We start from the raw sequence: 25,086 nt of genomic DNA on the forward strand, positions 1-25,086 counted from the left end.
TTTCAGAGCTTTGGTTTAATCCCTAGACAGTTGTTACAGATGCTTCATGAGAAATTTCTCTGACGGAGAGAAACCCACTCCACCACCACTGAAAACAAGTAAGCAATTCACAGAGCTAGAATGCAGCATTAATCTTCATACTCAGGCTTTTGTGGCTGTTGGGATATTGTAAGTAATTGCTTTCTTTTAGAAACCACAAGTAATCTATAAACAGTTTATGTGTTCTGTTTTATGTGTTTATAAAGGAGTAGTTCACTCAAAGGGTGGATTATGTCATTATTTACTAACCCTCATGCTGTTCCAACCCGTATGACTTTCTTTCTTCTGAAGAACACAAAGGAGATGTTGTGCAGCTTATCAGCCATGTCACCATTCACTTTCATTGAATGGAAAAAAATGTATTAGTTTACACTTTATATCAGATTACCTTAACTACTGTGTACTAACACCTACAAGACTAAGGATTTTCTGTGTAACTACATGTTGTTCTGGAAAATTCCCACAATTACTGCTAATAAGTTTGAGGTATGGTTTGGTGTTTAAGAGTAAGATTAGGAGTCAAGGGTTGAGTTATGGTTAGGAGTAAAGTTAAAGGTAGGGTAGGCAATTTCGGAGAGACTAGCAATAGCAAGCTAACTTTGAAAGCATTATGGTGTGTGCACATCAAAAGCGAAGCATCGCATTACTTGCGGGATTACTTGTTTTTCGTGTTAGTCGTGCGAATAAAAACATTGCGCGATGAGGAGTGTCTTCACGCACCTCAAAAAAAAACAACATTTCTTTCTGCCATTTTTTCCGTCATCAACCATGTTGTGGGAGTCCCAAATACGCCGGAAAGCCAAACGCCGACGTGCCTGGGTTCACAGCGGCATCCAGAGGTGCACACAACTCTGTGAATTTCACCATCTTCTCCAGGAACTGTCAAACTTGATGTGTCAATAAACTCTTCATGATTTTTCAACTTGCGCGGAAGAAGTGAATATCGTGCATTTGTGGAAATCACGCACCAATTAGTGTCATACGTGTTGCCTGGTGTGAATTCGCGTCTGTTTGCATCTTTGCATTGACTTTGTATGCAATCTACTTGCGCAAATAATTAAATTCGCTTTTGGTGTGCACACACCATTAGATCCCAACCTCCCTTCGGAGCGCTCTGCAAAGCCACGCCTCCTTCAAAACACATGAACGCATAGAACAGAGTCTGCAAAGCTTCACGAGATGAGAGACCGCTTTAAATTGCCTCAAAGCACATGCCATTACAATAATAATGAACGTAAACAAGTTACAAAGCTTTTACTTGTACCGTTTGACTGCTGCAGATTAATTTCGGCGTTGATAGCTTTGACGTATAAATCCGACCAAATGAAATGATTGGATGAACGTTTTTTTGGTCCGGAGATTTCCACAGAAGATATATGTACTTGTTTTAATATTTAGACCACTTCTATTATTGATTGCTATCAGGATGTGAAGAGAGTTTCAATCAGTATAACAAAAAGTGTTTATAAATTGCCTACACTACCTTTAACAGTGTAGCTACAAATGTTAATTAAATGCAAGTACTTTAAATGTAATCACAATGACCAATGTGTATGTACGTAATAAGTGTATTTTAATAAGTATATACATAAGGCCTCCTAGTATAAAGTGTGACCATTAAATGAGACTGTCAGTCCTCCTTTGGTCTTCCATGCAAAAAAGACATTCATACAGGTATGGTACTGTCACTTTAAATGTCAGGTTACTGCATGCTTGTTGGCCATGGTAATTAATTAGCCTGGAGTTTCAGACATTGTTAAAAGTGAAGGAGGATCATCTTTTTAACACAAAGCCTGCATTGTTTGAAAAGTAGCCCACAGCCTGTAAAATGAATGCAAATGGAGTTTTACCATTAATGGACACACAGTATGTTTAATGATTGAGCTCTAGTGTGGGGGAAGCTTGTGGAACTGAAACGTTTCCCTCTCTTTGTGTGCCTGCCAAGTGCTGCTCTTAATTCATCTGTTCTGCATTCTCAGACGTCCCACCTGAAAATGAACCGTTCGACCACAAGACCAGAGTGCATTTATAGTGTTCCTTCTGAGGTTTGAAATGTGCATTGTTTCTAATCTAACTCCACAGACGTTTGAATGCGAGTGAGATGTGAAATGATGTGGAAAAGAACAACAGAGCAGACAGAATGACCTAAAAAGTGGGTTGAATGCCCAGCTCCCACTCGCTCATGCCCGATCAGTGCACCTGCTGCCACTCTCTGCTCACCCACAACCCTCTCAAGTCGATTTATTAGAGCATGACATGATGCTGGTTGTTTTGCTGATGAAACATTATAGATCCCTTAGGTCATGTAATCTTTTATAAAGGTTTCTTTTTTCAGTGTGCTTGAACATGTTTTATTTTTTTTTCTTCCAAAAAGAGTCACTGCAGTTTTATCTGATGTAAATGTTTTGAAAAAAGTGTAACGATTAGATCAGATAAGGGCCCCTTTGCAAGATTGTTATTTGCACAATGTGGTCATATGCAAATTAGCATGTTGTGAAGCAGACTGGTTTTGTTACGTTAGGGATTTTCACAAGATAGTTACGTGAGTTGGATAGTAGCTTGTTTATTTTTCCCACAAAAGTACAGTAGCTTTGTGTGAGTTATATTTAAAGCTGAAGCTGTTTTACTGTTTAATATGATCTAAAGCAGAAATGCCAATAAGGGGCCATTCACACAGAACACTTTTTTGTTTGTTTTGTTTTTCCATGTAAATGTGCTAGACGGACATGTTTCAGTGCTCTAGTTAAAGGCGTCCTATTCTTTTTCTTTTTTGTTTTACTTTTTCAACTTTCTTTAGTGTGTAATGTTGCTGTTTGGGCATGAAAAAGGTCTGCAATTTACAAAGTCCCTCCAGCGGGAGTTATTCTCTATATCAGTGTCACTGTTTCTGAACTCCCTGAAACGCCTCCATTGTAGTCTTGAGTTTCTTCCGGGAACAAACACGTCACAGTATTCCTCATTTAAATAATTCCCGCCAAAGGCATATGCAAAATAAAGCGGCGGGACCTGGTTGAGTTAGTAGTGTTTAAAGTCACGGTTATGGTAAGGGGCGGGACATTTCCCAAACATGCTTGAAGCACTTGACCAATCACAACACACTGGTCCAGCCGACCAATCAGAGCACATTGTGCTTTCAGAAGGAGGGTCTTCATAGAGACAGGAACTAAACAGAGTTGAATTTAAATTTACTTCAGGACCACTGAAAAAGTATGTTATATATAGTACGAATGCGTGTAGTATGAATGAATTCGGACATACTACATCTGCTATGTTGTTACTGTCACATGACCTACCAGCGTCAGTTACGTCCCTTCAACTCCATTCACAAATCCTCTCCTGTGGCCTCATGGGATAATAAAGTGTCCATCGTATGCACACTTCAGAATCTCGCCGGAAGTAGTAGGACATCCAGGTACTTTTCGCCTACTGTTTTTCGAATACTATGAATTCAGACATACTACTCTGTTCGCATACTGTTTTTCACGTACTATATAGTAGAGAAGTATTCAATTTCGGACGCAGCGAGTGTTGCTGACAGACTGGGAAGAGAGGAGCTGCAACAATGTCAAGTATATGAAAAATAATGTTTTTTGAAAACCTAATCTAGTAGAGCCCACAAATAATATCAAGACTTTGTAAAAGGGCTTTGACAATATCAAGACATTTGCTTGTTTTTTTTCCCCCAAACCAGTTGAGCACAAACTCCCCCCACAGTCGATTTCATCAATCAACTAAGTCACCTGTCAAGAAAAGTTCATGGATTCAGTTCAGAGTTCAGAAAGATCATTTCATTGATCTGATTGTGACAAACAGTAATGTTATCTCAACCAATAATTGAAGTATTGGCTGGGGCTGTCTGTAAGGCTGACCAATGACGGACAAGGAAAATGATTTTTTTTTTTTTTTTAATGATTTTAAGAATTTTCATTTCCAGGCAAATGGAATGGGATGAATGTGTCCATAATAAATTATATAAAGTGCATCCATTTAAATAAAGACCTAAAGTCCTAAGGACCTAACCATTGTTTTCATTTGAGATGTCGATTTGGTCACACAAGACTTACCCATGTATATTTATTGGAAAGGGGAAGATTTACAGTACCTTTGTTTTTTTTTTTGTGTGTAAGTCTTGCTTGACTGTAATACATATTTGTTTGAAATGTCCTGCTTAAAATGATATTAGGCAATGTTTTATTCAGAAAGTACATTAATCATTTTTAAAAAGCTCTCTCTTGGGAAAATGTTAGAAAAATCAAATTGAAATATTTTATATAACATTATTATTATTTGTATTATTATTATTATTGGGCGTTTTAAGTTAAGTGAACGTAGACAGTTGAGAAAGCTATGGTATCGAACTACTTAAAATGTTCTTTAAGTAATAATCGGAAAGCAAAGTAATATTTGCCTTCCATCCTTTTTTTTGGCTGATCTGAAAAATGATCCGATCCGTGACTCAAAATTCGTAATATGATCCAAGCCGTCAGATTTGTGATCCATTGTACCCCTAATTATTATAGTTGTTAATTTATTTATTTTATATTTTTGTTTGTGGAGGTATTATTGTTAAATGAATATATATACAATTAATTGAAATCTTATTGTTATTATGAGTATTTTAAATTGTATTACTTTTGAGATTGCCATGGATATATAGCCTTTGCTGATATGGTGTTAAAAAAATAAGCTAATTAATTTTGCATTTCCATTTGGATGTTTGTGGCTCTTCAGCTTTAAGCCTAAAACTATTCAAGCTATGAGGTGAAGGTAATGGACTAGTAGTGGGCGAAGAGATAATGTAGCAAAAACCTGATTGTCTGATGTCATATTTTTAAGTAAAGATTGCAAAATGGTGCTGTTGATTTTTACACATTGATTTTACATCCCATGATGATGTAACACCATGAATAACAGATTGCAGGCAATGACTGTGACCATGTTGGTGTGTTTACAGGACTTGCGGTATGCGGCCCGTCCACTCTCGCACTGGCTGAGTGCTGAAAACTGAATGTGGGCCGCTCTGCGGCTCCCACTCCAACTCCCGCCATGGGAAATACCTCCACCAAATTCCGTAAAGCACTTATCAGTGGAGATGAAGGCCTAGCTTGTCAACTCTATGACAGTAACCCCCAATTTAAAGAGGCTCTAGAGCCCAACGCATCTTATGGGGAGCCCTATCAACACAACACACCCCTGCACTACGCCTCACGCCATGCCATGACGCGCCTCATCAGGTAAGAGCTTCGAATGAATGGGCACCGAAATACAAGCATTAGCATCCATGGGCAAGTTGTAATTGTTCACCTTAAATTTTAAAGGGGCTATATGTAGAATTCAGAAACCCTTGTTATGAGCGACACCGGTGGTCATTAAGTGAACTGCAGCAGCACTTGTGCACACGTAACGTACAACAGACTAAATGTGATTCAGTGCCCCGATATACTCGCAGCAAAGTTCTTTTTTGTTCTTTGCTTAGAAGTTAAAAGAAGTTAGAAATATCTTTGCAGCGATATACTGTTGTTAACGAACAGCTAAGAGCGACTTTTAGATGAATATGTAAATATGTGCTGCACGCTTTCCTCTCAATAACAAAATAGACACACAACAAAAATTGACAGCGGTGAGAAAACAGCAGTTAAGAAAGCATCTGATTATAGTGATATGGATATGTTTGCACCAGCTCTGCAATTCACCAGCATGTCGAGATATAAGGTCATACTTTATTTTGATTATAAAGTATATATTTGAGCATGTAGACTATGTAGATCTGGCTATGTGAGACTATAGTTTAAATTTATCAATTTTCTTTGCGTGACACATTGACATTACAGAATGGCTCTTTCGGCTTTATCCTGAACATTGTAGCATTTGTTTCGTTCGTTCACAACCTAGGAAGTCAGGGAAGGTCTTGTTTATTAAGTTTCGTTACATATCACAAAAAATGATTAAAACATGAAAATTCTTACAAATAGCCCCTTTAATGCCAGAGTGAGTTTGACACCATTTTTAAGCAAATCCTTACATTTTTAGAAGAACTGTTATTATTAAATTTAATATTATTATTATTATTTATTAAATAAGATTATAAATAACTAAATTATTTTATTTATGATTATGTGAAGTTGAGTAAATCTCACATTTATATTTTTAATTTTTATTAGGCACAGATCAGAAGTGACAGTAAAGACATTTATAATGTTACAAAACATTTCTATTTCATATAAATTCTGTTCTTTTATATTCATCAAAGAATCCTATAAAAATGTATCGCATTTTTGTGGAAATGTGATTTCTGAAAGATCATGAGACACTGAAGATGCTGAAAATTCACGGGAATAAATTACATTTTAAAATATGTTACAAAAGAAAACACCTTTTTAAAATGAAAGCATAAGAGAGTTTTTCCAAAAATGTAAAACAATCTTACTGATCCCAAACTTTTGAATGTTAGTTTATGTGTCAGGAGAAAACATGAACCCATTTAATATCAATATGCAGCCTAACACTGAGGATTAAGACTGTTAGACTTGTATTCATGTCATAGGGAAACCCAAACAGTATATCTACCTTAACAGCACAGCAGGGTTTGTAGGGTTGTTGCTTTAGGGAGAACAAAAAACACTGAATAACTTTCCCCCTAACAGACAAGACCTAGAGCCTGCAGCGTTTTTGTGCAACGCAAGGTTATTTTTGCATGGTTGTTGAATTCCACTGTTTGGTATTTGAGTCAAGACCACTTGGAGCCATGAGGCCAACTCTGCCTTAATGTAGTTAATGCACCCCTCTGAGAAAATTGTTGGTAATTACCAGCTAGGACAGCTGGCTACTGAGGACTCTCTGTCCCTCCTCTTTCCTTTTCACTTTCCACTTTTCATTTTATAGCCCTTTGGAGCACACTACTAGCAACCTCGATAATTTCAGAGCCTGATTTCAATTAACAGTAATTTTTAAATAGTTTTAGTTAACAATAATAATACTGGGCATAACTTTACTTTTGAAACACCATAATTTTAACCATCTTATTCTGGCCTACATAGAAAGAAAAAGAGTATCTGATTAACACATAAAGGGACCAACCACAGTTTATTTAGTTCATTCTACTGTGATGTTTGTGTGCAGATTTACAGATCATACCACAATAATAGGCTGGAACGGGGGGAAAAAATCGCTCTGCATTCTCCACAAATGGTTGCATGCACTGATTAGTATTTCAGCCTGTCCTAATTTATTCAATACTCATTTATCAAAGACACAACTCACAAAAGCAAGCAGATTGTACAGTTCTGCTTGTGAATATCTAGATTACTTGCTGCAGACACTATATATATTTTTAAGATTTGATGTCATTAACTTGGCAAACTTTGTTTAATCTTATTATTATTCATTTCTCGAAAGTACAGGCTACTCTGTAAACCCTAACACTCAAAATAATTAATTAGTTTGAGTAGGACAAACTTAAATTAAACAAATTAGTTCAGTCAAATTGACTTTTATGAGTATGTAGAACTTTCTTTTTCTTTCAAGTTCACAGAACTGATATATTTTAAGTAAACTGAACTGTTTCATTGTTTTGAGTTTTATGAATTCATTTCTTTTAATTTAGACGAACTTAAGTTTAACTGAAACTGGACTGGGATTTCTATTTCCCAGAATGCTTTGCCCATGGCATTCGAAAGGGAGAGTGAATGTTAAAATGAAGTGTTATATAATGTTTTTTTGTGTAAGATTAATGTTAAGTGGGAGATTTAGTAGCGATTAATGTTTTGTTAAAGGGTTAGTTCACCCAAAAATGAAAATTCTGTCATTTATTACTCACCCTCGTGCCGTTTTACACCCGTAAGACCTTCGTTGATCTTCGGAACACAAATTAAGATATTTTTGTTTAAATCCGATGGCTCAGTGAGGCCTGCATAGCCAGCAATGACATTTCCTCTCTCAAGATCCATAAAGGTACTAAAAAAATATTTAAATCAGTTCATGTGAGTACAGCGGTTCAATATTAATATTATAAAGCGAAGAGAATATTTTTGGTGCGCCAAAAAAAACAAAATAACGACTTATTTAGTGATGGCCGATTTCAAAACACTGCTTCAATCGTTTTTTTTTTTGGCGCACCAAAAATATTCTCGTCGCTTTATAATATTAATATTGAACCACTGTACTCACATGAACTGATTTAAATATGTTTTTAGGACATTAATGGATCTTGAGAGAGGAAATGTCATTGCTTCCTATGCAGGCCTCACTGAGCCATCGGATTTCAACAAAAATATCTCAATTTGTGTTCCGAAGATGAACGAAGGTCTTACGGGTGTAAAACGGCACGAGCGTGAGTAATAAATGACAGAATTTTCATTTTTGGGTGAACTAACCCTTTAAACTAATTTAGTCGTGTTTTGGGAGTGTTACCATCATGGTGGCAAGTGGTGCATGTGACTTGCTTTGAGAACAGGTATATTAAATGTTTTATATTGCTGTTCTCATTGATCAAGTGCTATTCCATGCTATTGCTAACATGCTAGCAAGTTAGCATTTTCTGAATTAGCTTGTTATAGCTAGCTAATTTTCCACTAATAAAAATGTTTATGTTGAGATTACGTGATCATTTTAAGTTAAGCGTATGAATTAGTTTACTCAAATATTTCAATTTAATAACAATTAAAATGTATGAGTACAAAATAAAAATCTGCCAGTTCTGCTTACTTAAACTTTGAATTTCATAACTTTGATGTTTGCCAACTTATTCACGTTTTACAGTGTATATAAACCGATATGTAAACACAACTTTGTTTCCAGGCAGACTGTTCTTTGAAGTTGCTTAAAGTCAGCCAATCAGATTTGAGCTTGCAAGCTCAAAAATTCTATTCTACGTGCTTGAGTTCCTCTTTGTGTCCTTTGTTTGACAGTTTGGGAACAAAGACGTTGACTAAACTCCAACCCTAGTTGGAACCACCTCCCTAGCTAGAACGGCCATTTTGAAGTGGTTAAATATTTAAATGCTAAAACCAGATTTCCTATCCTGTAACTGGAATTCTGATTCACTTTTTTGGCTGCTACTGATTCTTGGAAAAAACAGCCTGCCAGTCTAGACTACACCCAGAATTTTTGAGGCCAAATATGTGTAGCTCTGGAATTTGGCCTAACGCATGTATACCCTTTGTGTGGTCTTGTATTTATTATGATCTCACATTCATTAGCCAGCATGCAGCAGAACAAATCACAAGATATCCATCACATACTTGTCTAGACATTATCCTTGGATGTTGTTGTCATTCCTGTTTAACGCTTGGCTTTGCATTTCATGATGTGGTTATGTCATTATTGTGCTAAGGTTCTATTGTTACATCTCACTGGATCTAACAGTTGCATAGTTAACAGGTGTCCATGCCAATTTTTTGGCAGTTCGACCAGTCTTTCTGGCCTCCCAGGTGCAGCTGCAGTTGGGTCTAGGGAATATAAGGAGTTAGAGCAGTTGTTTTCAGTTGCATCAACTACTAAACTCCCAGTGCTATATTCACATCACAGACTTCCCAGAACAACTCGCTGAGTCATTTCCACCGAAATGCATTAAAGCCTGTTGAATGCAATCATTAATTTCTCTCTTAAAGCTTACAAGGGTGTAAATTTCCCTTAGTCCTTTCTAGGGCGCATTTCAAACCTGTTATCAATTACTTTGAAGCTCCCACAATTAATCGGCTGAAAATTATATTAGTCTTCCTAATTACTTCCAGGCAGGGTTTCCAGCTGCATTGATAAGTGTCATGACATTTTCATTGATAATGTGGTTATGATCTTCCTGATGCACATAACACATATGTTATAAACTTTTGAGTTTGTAGATGAAGCCACTAGCTCTCATGTATTTCTTCAAGCAATAAGGCAAAGGTTGTCTTTAAACTCTACCTGAATCAGTGTTTTATAGGGGCTTATAAAATTGATATGCCTGATAGTTCTGGTTTTGGATCTGATTGGTTACAGCATGCCGTAATTCACAAAAAATTAACAGTTATGATGAATAACTCCTGTTCACCATATCACTGCATGGCACTCTTAAGACTTTAAGCGTGCAAAATCAATGAATATCATGAATAGGTTATGAAACAGTGATGTTTTTGTTTTTTTAGTTTATTTTAGCTTTTTATTTATATTTTCAATTAGCTTTTTTTTATATATATATTTTTAGTTTTCATGTTAATTTTAGTTACATTTTTAGTAGTTTCATTATGTGCTTTTGTCATTTTATTTATTTTTTGGGTGTTTTTTTTTGTTTTAAATATTGCTATTTAGGTTTAATTTATTTTTATTTCAGGTTTAGTTTTATTTATTTCCAGTTAATAATTTTAATGCTTCAACTTTAAACTTATTTCAGTTTATTGCAGAGGCAACATTTCTAATTGTAAGTTTTTCAACTAATATTTATATTTTGTTTTATTTTATCTTTATTCCAAATAACAGAAATGTATTTAATAGATTTGGTTTTAGTTAATGACAATAATAACCCTGGTATGATAAATTTGTATTTTTTAAATATTTATATATTTAATATTTTCACTACAAAACCAGTGTTTATAATAATGATAATAAATTAAAATAATATGGTAACAAATACCAGTGTACAAAATCAAATGGCATAACTGATTTATTTTATTTTATTTTATTTTATTACAAATGTCCAGACTTTTAATAAATCACAATAAATCACAGATTTTAATAAAGAACAAATAAAAATAAATTCTGGAAATATCAAGGAATTTTAAAATTATGTTTTCAAGGCTTGGAAAGGTAACAATATTTTTTTCTTAAAAATAATGGAAATTTCATTATAGTTCATGTACATTTTTTTCTAGTTATGATCATCTAATTTTAGCTGATAGATATAAGCAAATTTTACTCTACACAGAGCAATAAGTCATAATGATGCCTGATCTTTAAATGATTTATTCTTTTTAGTCGGTTATTTTCAATGAATCAGATGAAGCTGTTTACAGATCAGTCTAAATGATTCAATAAGGAATCAATCTGAATCAAAATGATTTAATGTGCACAAAATTAGTAAGTACAAAAGACCATTTAGCTTTAGTACTTTTGCATTTAGATTCATAGTTGTTGTAATTTCTATTCTTATATGTAATTCTTATTTACATTTTGTACTTATTCTACTTCCATTCCTTTGTTCCTTTCCTTCAGGTCTTTCCTTTTCTCCAAAGATGGCAACCCCAACAAGTGCAACATTCACAATGAGACGGCGCTGCACCTGCTGTGCATGGGCCCGCAGATCCTGCTGGGTGAGGGGGCGCTGCAGCCGCGGATCAGCCGCCCCCAGGAGGACGAACAGAACCGGGCTGAGTGCCTCCAGATGATCCTGCAGTGGACCGGAGCCAAGCTGGACCAGGGCGAGTATGAGAGAGCCAACGTCAATGCCACCGACAACAAAAAGAGCACCTGCCTGCACTACGCGGCGGCTGCTGGCATGAAGAATTGTGTTGAGGTAATAAGATTTGTATTTTCTTATGTGGTTTAGGCCTTTATTTTTTAATTGATTTGATGCATACACACTTAAAGTGGCCCTATTATGCTATTTCGGATACTACCTTTCACGTAGTGTGTGTTATAGCTGATTGTAAAAGAATATAACAGGTCTGCAAAATTTCAAAGATCAAAGTGCAGATAAATGGAGTTATTGTCTCCCAAATGAAACGAGTTGTCAGCCTATGTAGGTTTGTAACAAATTTGCATAATGCCAGACTATGGTCTTCATTGGCTGCCTGTGAACAATGTCTACTTTGCCCTGCCCTCAAACACTGTAGTTGAAGCTGAGGCGTGGAAGAGTTTGGTTCTTGTTGTCGACATTTTGAGAAGACGCTGATTTTTGCGTTGCAAATACACTTTGATGCACTTCCAAAGGATGAGAACTCAGGCTCGAATTGATACAGTAAAACCGACGCCACCGTTACTATTCCTATCACTGTGTATCAAGTGTATGAGCATTTAGTTTCTGACACACGTTGTAAACAACAGACTGGGCCATCAGACCAATCAGAGCAGAGGAGGCTCTCGAAAAGGTGGGGTTTAGAGAGACTGAATCCTTTATTGAACCGTTTCTGACACTCTGAGAAAAGAAGTGATGCTGCAATATGTATTATGAGAAAATTAAAGGGGACATATCATGAAAATCTGACTTTTTCCTTGTTTAAATGCTATAATCGGGTCCCTGGTGCATCTACCAACCCAGAAAACATGAAAAAGGACCACCCAGTAACTTTGTTTTGGTAAGCCTTTCTCTGCAAGCATGTGAAAAAACAAGCTGCTCAGATTTCGCTCCCCTAGTGACGTAGGAAGGGGATGTTTAATAATATTACCGCCCCTTAATCTGCACGTTTCCACCCACGGCTCCATCATTTTGTTTTCGCAAGCGAAAACGGTGTACCAGTTCTAAGGCCATGGCAAAAGTTTGAGCAAAACATGTTAACCATTCTGTCGTTGGCTGCACAGACGAGCACTGAACACTATTTAGAGTCTCGTTAGCTTGGATAGCCTGCAAGTTGACCCTGGCAAGCTTGATTGCTTATTTGCTCAATTTTCTGTCCGAGCCATATTTTAGAAAATATATTAGACCATTCACAGCATTTGATAGCAATCATAAACGTTAGCCTGGTGTGTATGGCTCTGTTTGGCAAACAGGTACGTTACGTATAGTGGACGTCCATACGGGTTTCGCACAAAAGATTAACACGACGGCACATGCTAGTTGATTCAACTCATCGACTCCACTAAAACTACATAAATTTATCCATTAACCATTCAGAAATGTCCAGTTTCATTCTAAAAGTTGTAACTTCTTCCTGAGTCTCTCCATCAGTGTCCGACTCCGGTTTGAACAATGTAAGGCTGAACACCGTTACTGACAATCCTCATTTTGGCTGCGTGAGATTCTCCAGCTTTGTTGTTGTTGAGCGACCGAAGCACGAGCTGTTAAAGCTCCGCCCTCTTCTGGAAAGGGTCGGGAGCAGCAGCTCATTTGCATTTAAAGGGACACACACAAAAACAGTGTGTTTTTGCTCACACCCAAATAGGGGCAAATTTGGCAATAATAAATGATCTGTGTTGTATTTTGAGCTGAAATTTCACAGACACATTCTGGGGACACCAGAGACTTATATTACATCTTGTGAAAAGGGTCATTATACGTCCCTTTAAAGTGTTTTTTGACCTTGGATGTATGTAAGCCTATTTTAGGAGACCTGCAAAACAAAATCAGGAGCCTTTAAAATGGCATAAAAGGGGCACTGGTTCCATAAAGACCCTTTAACATCCATGGGACCTTTCCATTGGTTTTTTTATAGTGAAAAAATAGTTCTTCAGACTATTAAAATGTTCTTCACATTAAGAAAAAAATAGTTCTTAGGGAACCAAAAATGGTTATTTTTATAGTATCTCTGCAAAAACCCTAAATTTTTAAGAGTTTAGTCTCAGTTCTGTGAGACTCATTGAAACTCCAGGGCCATACAAGATTACTTTTCTGTTTTAATTGTAGGACACTATGATTGATCACACATTGAAGCCACTAGCTAAGGGCTAGTCTTGTGTTTTGCAGCTATTAGTGAAGAACGATGCAGATTTGTTCGTGGAGAACGAGGACAGGGAGACGCCGTGTGACTGTGCGGAGAAACAGCATCACAAGGAGCTGGCGCTCAGTCTGGAGTCTCAGATGGTTTTCTCTCAGGATGCTGGAGCTCAGGAGATAGAAGCAGAGTACGCCGCCCTTGACCGACGAGAGGTATGGCTGTGTTAAAAATTGTTTTCTGAGTTTAGATACTTTTTTTTTTTTTTTTTTTTTTTTTTACACGCCAAAAAGTTTAGGGTCTCTAAAAAATTTTAATATAGAATTTTAATACTTTTATTCAGCAAGGATGCATTAAATTGGTCAAAAGTGTCAGTTTATAATGTTACAAAATATTTCTATTTCAAATAAATACTTTTTTTAGTCTTTCTATTCATCCCAATATATAATATAGGTAGAAGTTTGCAGGCTTACAAATAGAGACCAACATGAATTGTGTGTGTGCATGTACACCGTTATTTCTGTGTGGTGTACACTGAGGAATTGAGCTCAAGATAAATCACAACTTGGTAATGTAATGTTACAGGATATTACATCAATCAAAAGAGGATAGTGAGACTCATGATTGCTTTGTTTTGCTGTTCCAGACAGACTGAGCAACATAGAAGTTTAAAAAGAAAAGCTCTTCCCATCACCTCTCTTACATCCTCTTCGCTTCACACTTTTCATTTTTAACCCGTCATTTATCCCTTTTCTCTCCAGCCATATGAGGGTTTGAAACTTCAGGACTTGCGTCGGCTGAAGGACATGTTGATAGTGGAGACGGCAGACATGCTGCAGGCTCCTCTCTTCACGGCTGAGGCGCTGCTGCGAGCTCACGGTATGGATTTACCGAAGCTACTTTTGAAGTTAAACGATTCCACATCAGCCAACGAGAACGCTAGGTTTATATGCATCATATTTTATGATTGCATTACCAATGCAGGTGAATCCCAAGATTTTACGAACACACAACAAAAGTCTCTGACTTAATGGTCTTACCATGTTCTTTTAGAAATGTTCATGGTATTCGGTGAAACATCATGTAGTGTAGTGAAGTTACTAGCCACTCAGCATTTTCACAGGCTACAATTTTGAGATTGATACCATGGGGAAAAACTGCCATATATAGATGTTTTTAATATTATCTCATAATTTGGCATCAGGTATATTAGGCTGCTGTCACTTTAAGACCTGACGCACGGATCCATTATACTGTTACACATGCGTTTTCTTTCTCAACTGTTTATGTTTACTTAAAACATAACTGACCGGCATTTTGACATTATTTTGTGTGTATTTGACGGTTTAAGTGTAATAAGCAGCGGAAAAGAACTCAATTTAGTACTGAGAGGTGGCTTTATGTGCACGCACTTTAGGTGTGGGCACAAAATCTGCATGAATGAGTAAAATTATGTGCAATACGCGCAATCCCATGTCGAAATTCAAGCCCTGTAACAACAGCAATATTCATCCAGAGCAAATGAAATGAGTGAGTGAGGGAAGGCGGGTTTGTGTGTCAACTCGCTGTCGGAGAGATAGAGAGAGAGAGAGAGAGAGAGAGAGAATGAGCAGCTGGAATCGTGTATCCATTCTACGGAAAATGGGTACTGGAAGCGTTTTAGACATTTCAGTATCGATATGTATTTTTTTTTATTTTTTTTTTATAAACACTACATTACACTTAGTTTATCATTTCAGATGCCTTTTTAGATGACTACAATTGAAAAATGTATATTATATATAAAGTACCACCCGCCAAAGTGGCTAGTAGGAGTGACTGCGTTACACGCCACTGCTGAAATACACCCGCATTTGGCAGGATGGCGGCTGTTAACGTCAAGCCCTGTGAGTAAGTATAGTTTGATAGCATCCATGTACCATAGTACTGCTGCAGTACTTATTATAAGGGAGTAGAGATGAAATGGTTAATATATTGCAGAGGACTGTCACTGCGCCAGCTGATCCATTTGATCAATTAAAGTAATATGCCAAATTTGGTCAATATCCAAGTTCATTATTCATTCTTCAAGATATTACAAGCAAAAGGGTTTACTACTGAGCAAACTAGAACATTCCATGCTTAAAGTCACCATGAAATCAAAACTGTCAATTCTCATTTTTTATGGAATATTGCAGTATTTATTATAAATGATTTATCCGTGCGCATCATTATTTTGTTGAATTAATGTGCCCTCATAATCTTCAATCAAAATAACTTACCCTCACTCTTGGAGCAACATCTCTTCTCTTTTCTGATGATGAGGGCGGGGCAAGCTGTCACTCACATGAGATCCACCAATAGCAAACCACAACCATCCAATGAATTCCCCATGGACAAAATCTAGTCCCGACCTACATTTATGCTCAAGACATAGCCTGTGTCTCAATGTGCATACTATCCATCCTAAATAGTATGCGACATTAGTAATATTCAGTACTATTTAGGGTGGATAGTTTGCACATTGGGATGCAGGGATAGTCAAAAAAAAGGGAGGACGAGGCCTGGTTGAGTTAGTAGTGTGTTGAAACTCACGGTTATGGTAAGGGGCGAGACATTTCCCAAACATGCTCGAAGTGCTTGACCAATCACAACACAGTGCTCCAGTCAGGGCTGCATAGAGACAGAAGCTAAACAGCGTTACTGACAAACTTGGAAAAGAAGAGCTACAACAATGGAGAATATGTGAAAAATAATGTGTTTTTTGAACATTCAAGCATGAAAACCTATTCTAGTAGACTTTCCCAGTTTGATTATAAAAAGAGATTAAAAACAAAAAGCTTTGTCATAATTATGCCCAAAATAGAGAAAATATCTTACCTTATATTTCCTTTGAACATTGTCTGTGGGTCAGGGGGGGTCTATAAGTCAAAAATGTTCAGCATTAGAGAAACGTTTTACTGTTTGTAAGTTTAAACCTCATTTTCTGCTGAACAGACTGGGACAGGGAAAAACTTCTGGAAGATTGGATGTCTAATGCAGAGGACTGCTGCCAGCGCTCAGGTATTCAGATGCCAACTCCCCCACCAAGTGGCTACAATGCTTGGGACACTCTGCCTTCACCTAGAACTCCCAGAACAACTCGTTCCTCCATCACGTCCCCTGATGAGATCAGCCTGCTGTCACCTACTGATGGCCTTGCCCTGGTTAGATTCATCTTCATGCATGACGTCATGATCCACATTCTTCATCATGAAAATATATTGACAATGTAATCTTATGCCCGTGTAGTGTGGAATTTGCATGTGCACCATATCTGTGTTTGAGGACCCTGTGGACATGTCGTGTGGACACGAGTTCTGCCGGGCATGCTGGGAAGGGTAAGCATTGGAATACAAGTTTGTTTTGACTGGATGGATGTTTGTGTTCAGTTGTCTTTATAATACATCCATTACAGGAGACTATTTACACTACCGTTCCAAAGTTAGGGGTCGGTATGATTTTTTTTTTTTTTTTTAAAGAAATTAATACTTTTATTTGTCAAGAATATGTTAAATTGATCAAAAGTAAGAGTAAAGACATTTATAATGTTACAAAATATTTCTGTTTCAAATAAATGCTCTTTTATCAAAGAGTCCTGAAAAAAAGTATCAGTTTCCACAAAAATATGAAGCAGCACAACTGCTTTCAACATTGATAATAATCAGAAATATTTCTTGAGCAGCAAATCAGCATATTAGAATGATTTCTGAAGGATCATGTGACACTGAAGACTGGAGTAATGATGCTGAAAATTCAGCTTTGATCACAGGAATAAATTACATTTTAAAATATAATCAAATAGAAAATATTTTATTTTAATTGGTAACATTATTTCACATTATTAGTGTTTTTACTATTGTTTTGATCAAACAATTGCTTCTCACTTCTTTCAAAACATTTTTAAAAAATCATACAAACCCCAGACTTTTGAATGTCCTGGATTAGTTTGCAATAAGCTTATAAAATATATTGATTTTATACTTATAATCACTAACTGTAAGTCAATAGCTGTAGATATTCCTACCATTTCCAATTTGATTATGGCTTTCACAGTGCTTCATGGGATATTTCTTTCCCCAAAAAAGAAGATTTTTGTATTTTTTTGCTTCAAAAGTAATGCTGTGTTGTGATTGCACTACATTGCCGGTTGTTTATGATCCATATATTCATAACCTTTGAACACTGTTTGTCTGGATGTCAGGTTTTTGAATCTGAAGATCCAGGAAGGGGAAGCACATAACATCTTTTGCCCTGCTTATGACTGCTTCCAGCTGGTTCCTGTGGAGGTCATTGAAAGTGTTGTCTCCAGAGAGATGGATAAGCGCTACCTGCAGTTTGACATTAAGGTACAATTGGACACACAAAAGCCCCAGAAACCATTTCAGAGCTGCCATTTCTTTTCTCTTATCATAGACTCTCTGACGCTGGCTTTGAATCAAAATGCTGACAGCATCCTGCTGTTGGTTGAGTTTACGCCAAGAGATTGTTTGAGCAATAAAAGCTTTTGTAAACACACTTGCTCAGAAGTCAAATGTTTGATTGTTGGGTAAATATCACATCGATTTAATTTGGATGATTTAAAGATTTAAATTGGTATTGGGTAATTTACGTCATCCAAAACAAAGAGGGTGTTTTAACACATTTCTTTCCATCTCCAGGCTTTTGTGGATAATAATCCTGCCATTCGCTGGTGCCCCGTAGCCAGATGTGAAAGAGCCGTACGATTGACTAGACCAGGACCTGGAGCCTCTGACACTCGGAGCTTCCCCTTGCTCAAAGCCCCTGCTGTAGACTGTGGGAAAGGCCATCTCTTCTGCTGGTATGTTAAAGAGGCCATATTATGCCCTTTTACAAAGTCTTGATTTTGTTTTTGGGCTCTACTAGAATAGATTTTCATGCTTGCATGTTCAAAACACACATTTCTTTCACATATTCTCCATTGTTGCAGCTCCTCTCTTCCCAGTCTGTCAGAAACGCTCTGTTTAGTTCCTGTCTCTTTGAAGCCCCTATTTCTCAAAAGCACAATGTGCTCTGATTGGTCAGCTGGATCAGTGTGTTGTGATTGGTGCTTCGAGTGTGTTTGTCCCGCCTCTAACCATAACCACAAGTTTCAACACACTACTAACTAACTCAACCAGGCCCCGCCCCTTAATTTTGCATATGCCTTGGGCGGGAATTATTTAAATGAGGAATATTGTGACGTTCGTTCCCGGAAGAAACTCAAGACTACAATGGAGGCATTTCAGGGAGTTCAGAAACAGTGACACTGATATAGAGAATAACTCCCGCTGGAGGGACTTTGAAACTTTGCAGACAAGCGGTTTCCATTCAATGTAAACCATATTTCACCACAAAATCAAAAAGTTTGATTAAAAATTCAACTTCACTCCTCCCATTTTTACATACAGAGAGTTTTGAAATTTATATTATTCTCTGTGGTGATTCTTATTATTGTAATACAGTAATTTATTGCCATAAAATGAGCTAAAACATTTTAAAAACAAAATAAAAAGTAAATAATTATTTTTTGTATTTCAAAGTAAATCATTCTTTTTTTGTGATTTATATTAATGGGAGCTTGGGAGGATGGTGGATACAAAAAACTCTTAATGATCCTAAATATTAATCTTATTTTATATGAATTATTAGTATCATTTCTTTTGTTTGGAAAATCTGACACAGACATGTTCTTGACAGGTTTCATGAGAATCCTGCATAATGCATCAAAGCACCATTCATGTTTATCTCTCGGTTTTCTTCTCAGGGAGTGTCTTGGTGATGCTCATGAACCCTGTGACTGTGAGACATGGAAGATGTGGCTGCAGAAGGTGTCTGAAATGAAGCCTGAAGAATGTAGGAACTCCAGACTTTTCACATTTTTAAAATTCAGAATATATTGTTCTTCCAGACCTGAACCTTTTATTTAATGGATGTTCATGACGTATAACCTGCCGCTGTAGGTTTTGATATTGAGCTCCTCCTTGTCTCTGAACAGTGGCTGGTGTGAGTGAAGCTTATGAAGATGCTGCCAACTGCCTGTGGCTGCTCACCAACTCTAAACCTTGTGCCAACTGCAAATCCCCCATCCAGAAAAACGAAGGCTGTAATCACATGCAGTGCGCGAAGGTCAGTACAGAATGGATTATGTGGACAAAAACATCTGCAGCCATTCGAATGTCAGCCCGCTAAAACCCAAAATTGTAACTGTCTGAAAATGATCAACTATGGACTAAAAAGGTCAGACATCCTCAGTGGAGAAGTTGGTAATTACACATGCATGGCATGTTTATTAAGGTTCAATATTTGGCTCCTTGAAACTGATTATCAGGGGCATTTTAACCTTTATGAGAGCACTTGTTTTTTAACCATATAAAACACAACATGTTGTCCATTAATGTAAAAAACATCAATTTAATCAATTAACTGAAAGAAACTGAAGTAGATTGTTTATTTTAATTGCAGTTTTGTGATGTTATTTAGTACAACAGCATGATAGCAATAGTTATATTGCTTTTTTATTTTTTATACATTTTGTACAAACAAGAAATTAATATTGATTTAATTTTATTTTAAACACAACATGACCAGCTATTCCATTTATAAGAAATAAAACACTCTATGAAACACTGGGTTAAAAACAACCAATTTGTGGCTGGGTAAATATAGGACAGAACACATGTTGGGTTAATTTTACCCAGCAAATTGGGTTATTTAACCCAGCATAATAGGTTGATTCATTGTTACTATAATACTAGCTTATTATTTTTTTTACTTCATACATGAATTAATGTTTGCGGATTAACTTAAATCCTCTCAACTTTTTTTAAATACTCCACACAACCACTGGTTTGCATGATAATTCCTTTATTTTCAATCATATTTTATAGTATAGCATATTTTATATAGTTTTTAATACATATTACCTATATTTAAGCTCATTTAACAAATATTAGAAGTAAAAATGAAACATTTAGAAGTAATTCAAGTGTAATGGACCAGCCTCTGTTGTCCTGTTTCCACCGTAACGGCGCTGGATCTCGTGCCGGAGATGGCTCGCGTTCAGCGGGGGAACTGTTAACTTCAGATCGCCGTCCTGCGTTTCTCTCGTAGCTGAAAAATGCTGTGACTGAATCCATAACCTGTCCATAAACAATCAGTGTACAATTCTGAGAACATATTTTAACATCCTAAGTATTTATATTCTGTGTCTTTTTGAATAAAATCATAACATTTTATACAAGGCATCAGGCATTTCCATCACTTGAAAAGACCGACGTGACACTCGTTTAGGTGACTCACATTGCGCCCCTGTATGCTGTTTTGCATAAAATTGAACGATATACAGAGCAATAACGAATTTTTAGATAAAATAAAATGTACACAAACCTGTATTTTACCAAAGAACAGACTGAGCTGCACTGCTCTCTCCTGAAGAGGTTGCAAAAACCCACGATAAATAACTCAAGCCCTGGGTTATGTCCTGTCTGACCCAGGATCGGGGTAACACAAAAACTAAGCAAAAACACTGGGTTATTACATCTGACCAGGAGCTGGGAAACACAAAAACTACCCAAACACTGGGTTATTACGTCTGACCCAGGATCTGGGTAACACAAAAACTACCCAAACACTGGGTTATTACGTCTGACCCAGGAGCTGGGAAACACAAAAACTACCCAAACACTGGGTTATTACATCTGACCAGGAGCTGGGTAACACAAAAACTACCCAAACACTGGGTTATTACATCTGACCAGGAGCTGGGAAACACAAAAACTACCCAAACACTGGGTTATTACGTCTGACCCAGGATCTGGGTAACACAAAAACTACCCAAACACTGGGTTATTACATCTGACCAGGAGCTGGGAAACACAAAAACTACCTAAACACTGGGTTATTACATCTGACCAGGAGCTGGGTAACACAAAAACTACCCAAACTCTGGGTTATCACGTCTGACCCAGGAGCTGGGAAACACAAAAACTACCCGAACAATGGGAAAATAACCCAAAAAAACCTAAGAGACCTAAAAGGCTCAACCCAGGACTTGGGTAGAAAAAATAACCTAAGACTTTATTTTAGAGTGTAATGTTATAAGAAATATTAGCACTCTTAGAAAATGACATGCAAATGAAAATATCAGTCTTAGGTAACAGATAAAAACCCATTCAGAGACATTTTTGCCTCCATATTTTAAATATCTAGGGCATTTTTGTCACGTTAATGGCATGTTTCCTCTAGCTTAGATACAACTCAACACTGTAGAAAATTAACATTTACATAGTATTTGTCCTATAACATGTAATGCACAAAGTCCTCATTATAAAATCTCTTACAGATATCATATGAGTGTGTTTGTACATGTGTGACCATGACACAAGATGTATGTGTGATGCAAACCGGCCTTTTGACGTCAGAGGCAGGTGTTTGAACAAAGGCAGAGTGGAGGTCATATCCTCACTGTTTTCTTAATGAAGGCTTAACTAAGGCTCTGATTGACAGGCGCAGGGGGGAGGGGAAGCTATTCACATCACCATCATGTGAAAAAACAAACGAATGTTGAATGCTCATTCGTGCCTTGGTGGCTATTTATATACATATGTCTGTCAGTAACACTCTGTTTAGTTCCTGTTTCTATGAAGCCCCTCCTTCGGAAAGGGCATGTGCTCTGGTTGGTCGGCTGGACCAGTGTGTTGTGATTGGTCAACTGCTTCGAGCGTGTTTGGGAAATGTCCCGCCCCTTACCATAACCGTGAGTTTCAACACACTACTAACTACAACCAGGCCCCGCCCCTTTATTTTGCGTATGCCTTGGGCGGGAATTATGTAAATGAGGAGTATTGTGACGTGTTCGTTCCTGGAAGAAACTCAAGGCTACAATGGAGGTGTTTCAGGGAGTTCAGAAACAGTGACACTGATATAGAGAATAACTCCCGCTGGAGGGACTTTGCAGACATTTTTCATGCTCAAACAGCAACATTACACACTAAAGAAAGTTGAACATGTTAAAAAAGCATAATAGGACCCCTTTAAGTCCTTACTCTGGTTAATGGAAATAATCCTTTTATTGGTTCACATGTAAACATAGTCATTGATAAAGAGGAAGAGAAGACAGTTGGAAATGTTTTGGAGCAGTCGGGGTTGGTAGTTCAATTCATACTAAATCAAATTTATAGCTGCTTAGTGCTTGCTTTTTTGATCCTGTTTGATGAGTTCTGTCTTGCTCTCCTTTCTCATCTCAATCTCTTTGCAGTGCAAGTATGATTTCTGCTGGATTTGTCTTGAGGAATGGAAGAAACACAGCTCCTCTACCGGAGGATACTATCGATGTACGCGCTACGAGGTCATCCAACAGGTTGAGGAACAGTCCAAGGAAATGACTGTGGAGGTACTCACGCCTAAAATGAGTGTATACACATTGCAGCCATTCAAGGAATGAGTTTACCGGGATCTTTTGTGATTTGTTTGTGGACTGCCATGAATGGTGTTAGTGAATAAAGGGCAGGAGAGTCTCAAAACACCAAACATTTACTTTCCAGGCTCATATTTCTCATGTGTAAAAAGTAACAAAACAGGTTCTGGTTTATACAGTAGTGGCCTAAAGTGATGTCTGGTCTAGGAAAATTGACATCTTCGCCCTTTATTCAAATATTAAAAAAGTATTAAAGACTTTGTAAGCATATTGCGTAGTTGTGCTTGGAGTCCATTGTTTTATTTGTGATAACGCAATGAAACATGCCAAATTGTGCCAATATTATTTTTGGCTGCGATGTTATACAAAGAAACCAATGAAATATTAATAACTGATTATGTTGTAGTCAATATATGCTTTTCCCTGTGAGCTTTTTGTTTTTCTATGCTTTTTTTTGCATGGTAAAATAAAACCTGTAGCTGTAGTTTGCCCTTTTTGCCAAATAATTTGGTCAGATAAATACCATAACCAAGTTTAGTCTTTTGCCTCATATTTAAAATCTTTTAAAGAAAATATAAAATATTTGCCTCATATTTTGATAGTTTCAGGGACATTATAAACAAATATTCCCTCTGGACATCACTTTTAGCCACTACTGTATATGGTTATGAGCTTTAATTTCAATCTTGAAGTTGGGAGTCACTCTTGCTTTTATGTTTTGTGTCCTCGCAGGCAGAAAAAAAGCACAAGAGTTTTCAGGAACTCGACTGTTTTATGCATTATTACACACGATACAAGAACCACGAACACAGTTACCAGGTAGGAATTTTTATGTAATGAATGTCTTTAAAACATTGCCCGACCGTTTGTTGACAGTCACTCATCAAAGGTGATTTCTTTTAAACTAGTTAGAAGAACGACTCCTGAAAACAGCCAAAGAAAAGATGGAGCAACTGAGCAAAGCTTTCATTGGAAGTGAGTATGAATTTGACCACGTCATACATATTTTACACTCTGTATGTAAGTTATTATAAACAGGTGTATGGTGTATTTTGAAAAATATGAATATATAAAAATGTCAATGTATCTGTTTCTTCAAGGGGACGGAGCCCCACCTGACACCACGTTCATTGAGGACGGTGTGCATGAACTTCTCAAGACCCGACGCATCCTTAAGTGCTCTTATCCATATAGTTTCTTCTTGGAGCCCAAAAGCACAAAGAAAGAAATATTTGAACTTATGCAGGTACTGAGATCGATATGTATTCACTGCTTAAAGGGTTAGTTCACCCAAAAATGCTAATTCTGCAACACAATGTGAAAGTTTTCTTGCATAACATGCTTTTGGAATTTCTGTCTTTCCAACATTCACAGACTGATTTAGAGATGGTCACTGAAGACCTTGCTCAGAAGGTGAACAGGCCTTACCTCCGCACCCCTCGCCATAAGATCATCAGTGCCATGTATCTGGTGCAGCAAAAGAGACGAGAGTTTTTGGCCTCTGTGGCTCGAGGTGTCGCCCCAAATGATTCCCCTGAGGCTCCGCGCCGCAGGTAAAGACTTGTGTTGCCATCGAGGATGCATACTCTTCACCATTTTTATATTAAAATAGTATTATTACGTATTATTACTTGTGTGTGTGTGTGTGTGTATAAAAAAAAAAAAATATATATATATATATATATATATATATATATATACACACACACACACACTATAATACTACTTTTATATTACTAGACTATATACTATAAAATAGTACTATACTATAGCAACTATTTTTGTAATAAATAGTATTATTACTATAGTTGTAATAATAATTATTAAATACTCAGAACCAGTATTATTACTATTTTTATATATATATATATATATATATATATATATATACACACACATACACTATATTACTTTTTATATTACTAGACTATATACTATACACTTTAAACTTTACTTTAAAATATTGCTATACTTTAGCAACTTTTTATTATTGTAATAAATAGTATTATTACTATAGTATATATAGTAATATAATGTGTATATATAGAT

The 25,086-nt window shown here is 36.7% G+C and overlaps 1 protein-coding gene across 2 annotated transcripts in view; it reads left to right on the forward strand.

Moving 5' to 3' along the window:
- ankib1a (ankyrin repeat and IBR domain containing 1a) overlaps positions 1-25,086 on the forward strand; it is a 33,401-nt gene that overhangs the window by 464 nt on the left and 7,851 nt on the right. For both annotated transcript variants that reach the window (XM_051872445.1, XM_051872446.1), the window contains exons 2-16: positions 4,994-5,273; positions 11,227-11,527; positions 13,634-13,816; positions 14,363-14,480; positions 16,578-16,786; positions 16,872-16,960; positions 17,824-17,968; positions 18,281-18,441; positions 19,387-19,475; positions 19,618-19,748; positions 22,879-23,013; positions 23,770-23,856; positions 23,946-24,012; positions 24,138-24,283; positions 24,412-24,590. In XM_051872445.1, coding sequence (XP_051728405.1) covers positions 5,086-5,273; positions 11,227-11,527; positions 13,634-13,816; positions 14,363-14,480; positions 16,578-16,786; positions 16,872-16,960; positions 17,824-17,968; positions 18,281-18,441; positions 19,387-19,475; positions 19,618-19,748; positions 22,879-23,013; positions 23,770-23,856; positions 23,946-24,012; positions 24,138-24,283; positions 24,412-24,590 — 2,228 coding nt within the window. In that variant the 5' untranslated portion in view covers positions 4,994-5,085. The remainder of the gene's footprint in view (positions 1-4,993; positions 5,274-11,226; positions 11,528-13,633; positions 13,817-14,362; positions 14,481-16,577; positions 16,787-16,871; positions 16,961-17,823; positions 17,969-18,280; positions 18,442-19,386; positions 19,476-19,617; positions 19,749-22,878; positions 23,014-23,769; positions 23,857-23,945; positions 24,013-24,137; positions 24,284-24,411; positions 24,591-25,086) is intronic.

The sequence above is a fragment of the Ctenopharyngodon idella genome, chromosome 19 (assembly GCF_019924925.1).
Source record: "Ctenopharyngodon idella isolate HZGC_01 chromosome 19, HZGC01, whole genome shotgun sequence".
NCBI classification, from domain to species: Eukaryota; Metazoa; Chordata; class Actinopteri; order Cypriniformes; family Xenocyprididae; genus Ctenopharyngodon; species Ctenopharyngodon idella.